This window comes from Limulus polyphemus, unplaced genomic scaffold, assembly GCF_000517525.1.
Source record: "Limulus polyphemus unplaced genomic scaffold, Limulus_polyphemus-2.1.2 Scaffold679, whole genome shotgun sequence".
Taxonomy (NCBI): Eukaryota; Metazoa; Arthropoda; class Merostomata; order Xiphosura; family Limulidae; genus Limulus; species Limulus polyphemus.
Genome location: NW_013666289.1, coordinates 1 through 8,876, shown reverse-complemented (window position 1 = coordinate 8,876; position 8,876 = coordinate 1). Strand labels below are relative to the sequence as shown.

General features: G+C 32.9%; 1 protein-coding gene across 1 annotated transcript in view; it reads right to left on the bottom strand.

Moving 5' to 3' along the window:
• Nucleotides 1–7,512, bottom strand: part of LOC106459904 (growth factor receptor-bound protein 14-like) — a 21,830-nt gene extending 14,318 nt beyond the window's left edge. Inside the window, exons 1-5 of the mRNA XM_013919574.2 lie at nucleotides 7,410–7,512; nucleotides 5,653–5,812; nucleotides 3,685–3,812; nucleotides 2,827–2,916; nucleotides 1,001–1,141 (exon numbers count right to left, since the gene is read on the bottom strand). Of these exons, the coding sequence (XP_013775028.2) occupies nucleotides 1,001–1,141; nucleotides 2,827–2,916; nucleotides 3,685–3,812; nucleotides 5,653–5,812; nucleotides 7,410–7,481 (591 nt within the window). The 5' untranslated portion in view covers nucleotides 7,482–7,512. The remainder of the gene's footprint in view (nucleotides 1–1,000; nucleotides 1,142–2,826; nucleotides 2,917–3,684; nucleotides 3,813–5,652; nucleotides 5,813–7,409) is intronic.
• Between the last annotated feature and the right edge of the window lie 1,364 nt (nucleotides 7,513–8,876).

Sequence of the window (8,876 nt, the reverse complement as noted above, 5' to 3'; positions counted from 1 at the left end):
CAAGATGGTAATCTCATGGTGCCATATCTGGAGAATATGGTGGGTGAGGGAGAACTTCCCAATCCAACTCCATAATCTTGTGTTGCATCAAACGTGCCACATGTAGATGTGCATTGTCGTGAAGAAAAACACCTTTCAGATTGATGAGTGAAGGGCTTGATTTAAATGTTCCAGTTGCTCATTATAGATCTCTTCACTGACAGTTCGCTGTGGATTGAGGAGTTTGAAATGAATTATTCCTTTGATGTCCCACTAAATGCAAGGCATCACTTTCTGAGGATGGAGTCCAGGTTTTCGGGTCATAAGTGGTTTATTTTGTCTAGGACTGAGCCATTGTTTTTGGCATTTAATATTTGCATAGAGAATCCATTTTTCCCCACCGGTGACAATTCTATCCTAAAATGGTTCATGCACATTATGCACCAGAAGAGATGAAGCAACGTTCACACATTGGTCACAATGATCATTGGAGAGTTCATGAGGCACCCAAACACTTTAGGGAGTTTTCCCATATTCCTTAGATGTTTACCATATTGTTTCATGAGAAACATGCAATTTCAGGGCCATTTCATGAGTGTGTTGCCTTGGGTTGAACTCAACAAGTGTCTTCCGAGCATCAATATCAATATCAATTCCAACATGTCAGCCCCCTATCATCACAGTTTTTAAGGTTAAAGTCACCTGAACGAAATTTGCTGAACCATTGTTGACACTTATGAACATTCAAAATATTTCCATAAACTTCTTTGATATTTATTGTGGCTACAGAGTCATTGTTTCTCTTCTTGTATTGAAACAGTATTACATGCCAAATGTGTGTCTTATCATGCACCATCATTATAAGTGATTAGAGTGTACTAAACTTTACACATTATACAGGCTACACTAACGTGATGTTTAGGCAGTTCATTTAACTATTATACTTGATGTACGTTTTTAAGGGGGTGGTTAATGAAAGTATTCCAAAACACGACATTTGAATTTTAACTAATTCACTCACCTTCTTCTCAGGAAAGAAGGAAAAACTCAAAATGCTTTCTTCAATTCTAAAGAAATACTTTCTCCAAGAACTTTTGGTGGAATCTTTGAACCAAAGAAAGTTCTGCACAACTGGCATAGTGTTCCCTGAATGAAGCATATTCTAAGAAATAAAAACTGTATTTTAATTCAGAAAACATGAATACGGTGTTGTTGTTTTTTGTATTTTTGAAAACAAGTACTAATTTGCTGTTAAACCATTTTTCTTATTTATTTATAGTATTTTTCTCTGTTATTCACATGTACACTCAAAACAAAATAGCTAAATCACATTTTAAATTCAAAACTTTAACAAATTAATTCTTATTTGATGACAAGGAACCCACTTTGAGACTAATAATGCTTAGAGATGGCTTGAATGGGTAACGAAAAAAAACTTTAATATAAGTTTAACATAACAGCAAATGTACAAGGTTTTGACAAGGTTTTATCATCATCAGGTTGCTGTTATGTTAAACTTATATTAAAGTTTTTCCTTATTACCCATTCAAGCCATCTCCAAGCAAAATTAATTCTTACTTCACAAAATAATGTCACTCTTTATAAGGAAAACTCATTTTAAATATTTACACTAGTGTGTTATCTTTTCAAGAAATAATAAGTGATAGCCTATCATATCTTATCAGTCTAAATATAAGAACACAATGTCAAGCACAAGAGTAGACTATCAACAAAAATTTCAAATATACAGTCTGCTCAAAAAGATACAAAATGTACCAAACACAGTATAAAATAAACCTAAGAAACACAACACTTTAAAAACTAAAGGACCCAGTAAAAACATAACACTCCAAATAAAAGTATAGTCTGCCATACAAAATATGTCAAATACAAGTAAAACTTATTACACAAAACATTAAATACAAAATAACAAACACAAACACCCAAATGCATGGATAAAATAACATATACAATATTTTAAATTATTATAAGTGTAACACATTAAACAAAATACTTCAAATATTACTCAACTTTGCATAAATCAAGAAACTGAAACCTTCAACAAATTGAAAAAAACTTGCCTAACACTATAATTTTAGTATATATATATGTAAAACTGGACTGAGCAGGTCTCATAACTTTCAAGAAAATGCTTTAATCCTGGGATAAGTATATTATATGCTTAAGGCAATTGCAGATATATATTTCTACATGAGAACATCCACACATCTGAAAAATATTCTCAAGATACAAAAGTTTTTTGGAAAAATATTTATTGCAACCATTCCCAACCTGTTGCTGAGAAAGCAAACTGCTCAGTTCCCCATTGAACTTTTTTTAAATATATTTAATTGAATATTTTGAACTTAAAAGAGAAGATATTGTAATTTGGAGCATTAGAAATAAAGTAGAACCCTAGCTCCAGGAAAAAAAAGAACTACAATATCAAAACAATTGAAACACTAAAAACTTGTCTTGTGTTAAAAAGGAAATACATTAAAAGCTAATGAAAATACTTTATTTAGATACATGTTCAAAAATTATTTAAAACATTTATAACTAACTGTTAAGTTGTATCTTTGGAGATGTTCACAATTTATTTTAGCACAGTATTAGAGTAGATATAAAATTCAATGTTAAGAAGGAATTGACAATAAAACAAGTAATTTTTATTGATAACAATCACAAACTAAGCAGGCCTCTGTTAAAGGACTTTTTTGTTACTCTTTTATCATCCATAAAAGTTATTAAAGATATAGTATCCAAAAGAAATATTCATTTATTCAATACTTGATTTATCAAAAGTTACAAAATTTTCCCTTTAAAACTTTTCTCTTAAAATTTTACCTGAATAGTGATTATCTTGGAAAGAGCTGTGGACTCTGCTAGGCAGTCCTGCTGCGATTCAAAGTCCACTAGTTCCAATGGATAAAAGTTCTGTAATAGTAACATGCACAAATTTTGTAATGAATGATATTTTAGTGTAATAAAAATACATTCCACATCAAATACAATACCCTGCTATAGAAAATTTCAAACTTCTGTTTAAGTAGATTAAGCAAAAATTACTAAGCATGATATTTCACAGTTAGCTATATGTACCGTGTCCACTGCTAGGATCGAACCCCAAATTTTATTGTTACTAGCCTTAAAGCTTACCACTGGGCCACTGTAATGGCTTCATCCTCATAAATTGTTGTAATTTTGGACTGCCTCTAACTTATACAAAATAATGTTGTTTTGTTTTCCTTATCCATAAGCTATTTCTGAATTTTCAAAGATTTGCTGCTTGGATTTTTCATCTTATTTTTTTAAGCAATAAATGAATTTAAAAATTCTAATTAGAATAGATAACCTTAAATTGGTATATTAGTATATTTACTTTTGGCAAAAAGTCAACTAAATAATTAAGAAATCTATTCAATAACAGGAATGCATAGCCTAAAATATGGTCATAATATGGTGTCAATAACATTACATGCCAAAGTATATAGATATATTCAATAATTTACTTTTAACTAACCATAAATACTCCAGTTATATACAATAGATACGTGGAGTTGCAGGAATCTAAAATTAAGCACGTGTCTATATAAGTACATGTGCTGCTGAAACAGGCATTGTACAATAATAACTTTCACTTGTACAAGGCCCATGTAAATATATAATAAATAGGTTTTGAAAAAAATATATATATATATATACCTCTGGGTTCTGGAAAAACTGATATTTGCGGATGTCCTGTCTTAAGATAAACCTCTTGTCTCGAGAGCTAAGATTGCAGGATGCTGTATACATCTGAAGGACCTCTTCATGATCTTCCAAAATTCTCTCTGAGAAGGATTAAAACTTTTGGTTAAAAAAATAAATGAACTGAAAAGAATGAACATGATCAAAGCTGGTCATAAGGCAAGGCAGCTACCTAAGGCCCATTGCTAGTGGGGACATGCATAATTATTTTAAAATGAAGTTGCAAAACCCACAAAGCATACAGTTGATCCATTAACTAACATACCACAACATTCTGTTGTACATTTTCTGTCACAACAAGAAAACTCTGGACTCCTCTAAGTTATGATAAAGAAATGCCGAATAAATTATTCTAGAATATTTTGCTATTATCCACAGGTTTATGTCATACTTTCATACTATGGGAGTGTAAATGCTTTGTATTTATGTACATATTCAACAAACACGTTCGTTAAGGCTTGAAGAATACATGCATTGTTGAATGAAGCCGAATCCACAGCTAGTTCAACACGAAGAAAAACTTGAGTTTTAAGAATAATACAAAATTCGGAGCCGGCAAGAAATAACTATAAACCCGGAAGTCTGTGAAAATAGACTCTCGGTGTATAGACGTATACATGGACCAATGGAGGTTAATCCATAGAACTTACAGCTTTGCCAGTTGGTATAAATGTGAATAACACCAGATGTGGGTCATATTTGTGAATAAAACGACATAGAATGCGTTGCAAGGCGACCTTGAAACCGAATATGATTATCACATGACGTTATTAGGAATTGCAGTGAGTGCGATATCAGATCTCATTCATTCACCCATCCATTTGTAGTTTTATTACAACTACCCAACTTTAACACATGAGCAAAAAAAAAAAGAACATTATGTACTACACGTCACTGAAAATGTGCTTTATTGTATTCTATCTCGCTTGCATATATTAAATATTTGATATGACTTGTATTGATACTTCTGTATTGTTAGGATGAAAGAAAATTTACTGTTTCAAGATCAACTTGCAGCGCCACCTATGCTACTTTTTCATAAATGTGTTCCTATGTGCTTTTATATAACTATATCAATTAGCAAAGCTTTACGTTGTTCACCTACCACCAATACGTTTATAAGCAAACTTGTTTTGTGACAGCTTTGTATATTGAACGTTACTTTGTCAAGTTAATTAATTATCTTCCGCCTCGTATTTCAAAGCATAAAAATGACTCCTAAATAGGTCCAAGGTTTACCGAGTGGCTGAAGTATCGGACTAGAGATTCGCACTCTTGAGTTTAAAATGTGGTGCTATTGAACCACTTTGCACTTTCAGGTGTGAGTGCGTTATAAAAGTAACAGTAAAATCAGATTTTCGGTTAAGAATACCCACTTCATTTGGCGAATGCCGTTGACTGGTTGCCTTTCATCTGGTATATAGTTCAAAATTAGGAGCGGTTATGCCATAACCAAAGGAGTCTCAGAGTCGGCCGTTGAGCTCATTGCATGCATAAGGTGTTATTCAGGTGAACAAACAAAACCCCCACGATTCATTGATATATTTTAAAACTACAGAGTTCAAACATAATAATGAACTTTTAAGTACTTTAATGCGATAATTAAGTGAAATTATTCTGAAGAAGTGATAATAAGGCAAATAAGATTCGACCTCGTGACTCTGCTTGCATGTCAGATATTCGAATCCCGCCTGGTCTTTTGTGTTCACTTTTTCCGATTAAAATCTTACATCGCAGAAAAGCGTGCGACTTAAACTTTCTAGGAATATTTTGAATAACTAAATTAAGTATGTTGAATTTTCTGTACACAAAGTAAACTACAACTTGAAAGTCGTAGAACTTTATCAATCATTTCATTAAGATTCCATATAAACATCTGCTATATTACAGCTTTAATGAAAATTATTATCTGGTTACATTTACCAATTCCAAGGTCCCTGAACTGTTCCACGATTGTCCATGCATGGGAGCGAGCAACACTAAACTTTAGAGTTAGTAAATTGCAAAGGTCAGTTGCCCGCAACCCCTCCTCTACTATAAGTTGGTGATGTCTTCCATCTTCAAGATAAAAATAGAGCGCCGCCTGATATGAAATAGAATAAATACAAATATAAGGAATATATTTTAATAAAGAAATATATATTTAAGAACATGTTTATATACACACGCAAGATGAGATCTACATGAAAGGATAACTATTATTCATGATTGTTCTTAAGTAGCTTATAGAATATCAAAATTATTTAGCTCAGCAATTATGATCCTGACTTTAAAAATAGTTTACAGCAGCCCTAACATAGCAGTGTAAAATAATATGTTTTTTCAAGCAGCAAGGAGGTCTCTATAAATTTTTAGTATAGGAAAAGTGTAAGTAAATACAGAAAGAATGAGTGGGTTGTCCTTTGTTATTATTTAGATCTGTTGCCTTATTTGGAAAAAGCGAGGGAAAATAAAAACATAAACAAGACTATTGTTTAGAAATGATTTATCAATCGAGCCAAACTAGTCAGAAAGAAGAGAAGAAAGATTAGTGTAGGTACCATAGGAAATTCTGCCCCTTGCTTATCATATAGACTAGAATGACTTCAGTGTAGTTTATTAAAAGTGTAAAAAAATTCAATAAAAAAATTAGGAAGTAGGAATGAGAGCATCAAAAAGCAAGGAAACAAGGTAGAAATGAGCGGGATAACATTACAACATTTAGTGGTTTTTGACATGGTGCAAATCGGTGCAACCACGAAGTGAATGTGGTCATAGTTCCACCCATTCCTACTTCATGTGTTTTTTGTAACTTGGTAATTGTTCAAACTAAATGAAAGGCGTATATAGCTATATCTCTCTACTGTAAACTTTGTTTCAGCAACCAAGTACAGATAGATATCTGTAATTAAATTACGTGACCCTAATTAAATGCATGACATCATAAGGGTGTTTGATATCGGATGTGAGACAGGAAGCTCCAATAATCATACTTTGCTTATGGGAGGCATTATAGCTGTCTGACTGGTAAGGGGTAAGCCAAAATAATAGTATTAAAACTTCTGATTTCTGAAATTTTCAAATTTGTTGAGTATTTAGAAAATATTAGCGCTACTGATAAAATGCATTTCAAATCTATAATTGGATCAAAGTTTAAAGTAAGACACAAAGTAGGAATGGGCGGAACAATGGCCACATCCACTTTGAGGTTGCACCGTGTCCAAAACCACTAAGTGTTGTAATGTTATCCCGCCTATTCCTACCTCGTTTCCTTAATTTTTGGTGCTCGCATTCCTACTTCCTAATTGTTTTATTTAAACTTTTGGTACTAAATCTCGAGAGTGACTGGGCTCTAGGTCTATCCTTCTCGTAGCTATCTTTCGACATTTCCTAGCTGTAGCTGGTATCTTTGCTATTGTTTTTCTTCCATCTAGCCAGAATGGTAGTCTTTTCTTTGTCTGAATTAATGTCTAAGGCTTCTTTCGCATATTCAGCATTACTGTTTCTAACCTTGTCTATATTCTTGTAGTAATGCTCTCTTCACTGGGAAAAAAACTTTTCTAGGTTATCTAGGTTTTGTTTAGATGCTGTTTGCAGTGTGTTTGAGATTTTAATTTGTATTGCACATATTGCAAATCTGGCCCATTCCTACTATAAGTACTACCGTGTTTATGATAATGAGAACACTAGTGGATACATACCTCTTTCACAGAAGTTTGGCCAGTTTTGTTACCATTAACAGGTAGTAACGGATAATGGTACCCTGTGTCCATTAACAAATCGTATTCTTCTTTCTGGGAATCTTTGCCTCTGCATAAAAAAAAAGGAATTGATACCTGTTGAATCCAAATTTAAAATAGAAGTTTAAACTTTACAATTCAGAATTAAAAACATGAATAATATTGATAAATCTAAATTTTACGTTAATCAGTTATGTTTGTTTGTTTCAGAATTTTATTCCAAAGCTGCGCCAGGGCTGTCCCCACATAGCCGTCCCCGATTTTGACTAAAGGCAGCTAATAAATAGCACCCATCGTCAACTGATGGGTCACTCTTATCTGACCGAATAGTGGGATTTGACTAAAAAAATTAATTGTAATTGTAATAAATTATTAAATGTGTGTAGGTGGGCGTTTGCTTCTATTTAAAAGTTTTAGAATTGTAGAAGTTGAAACACAATAACTATGCAATATGTCTTTCTCCTCTGGTGATTTATAATAATGTTACGACAGTGGAAGTCACGTGACGCTAGTAACACGTCATGAACTTCTAGAACGTTCACGTCCCTTCCTGAAGTCTCGAGAGGCTACTAGATATGCGGTAGTATTGTATATATAAGCCGCCAAGAATTGACGGCATGAATGCGTAATTGAACTGCGGACAGAGAGAGACGTATTGTTGAGTCGATCACGTGAGACGTTCGTTGTGAATTATAGCGTTTCTTATAGCGCGACTGTGGAAATTAAGTGTATTTCAAAGTTGTATTCAGAGAGAATAAACCAGTTTTATTTAAGAAAGGACTTGTATCGCAAAAGTTTCTTCGGAAAGAATTTTTACGGAAAATTAACTAACGAACGGAGGCGTAACAATAATAAATGAACCTTTAAGTGGCATTGAACTGAAAACTACATGGTCACATTTTACAGAGTAGCAGAAATATAATTTATAAGCCTTTAGATTATTGAAATACACAGACATATAATAATCCACGGAAGTTGGCAAAAATAATCTCAAAACAGGTTGTTCAAAACCATTTTTCTAATTTTTTTACACCAGTTATCTTGTGACAACTAATTTTATTTCTAGTTCAGGTTTCTTATCTTTTACAAAACTGTTACAATGTAAAATTCAAAACGTCAACAATAAGTAACCCATGGTGACAGACCATTACAGTCTCTTACACTAAGATGGCAACTCAATACCTTACAGATTGTATCGTCTTTGCCTACGGGTTAAAAGTAATTTTCCCTAACAAATGTGAAAATTATAGTTAACATAAAACAGATAAACAAAACACGTTCTCAGCATAATCAATAATTTGTATATGAAAATTTCCCCAATGTGTTGTACTATCACAATGAGGCTTAAAAATTGTGTTGCGTCATCGAGGTCACGTGACTGGTGTGGCGCCACCTATTTTCTAGAACTATCCTGTACCTTGGCGAATG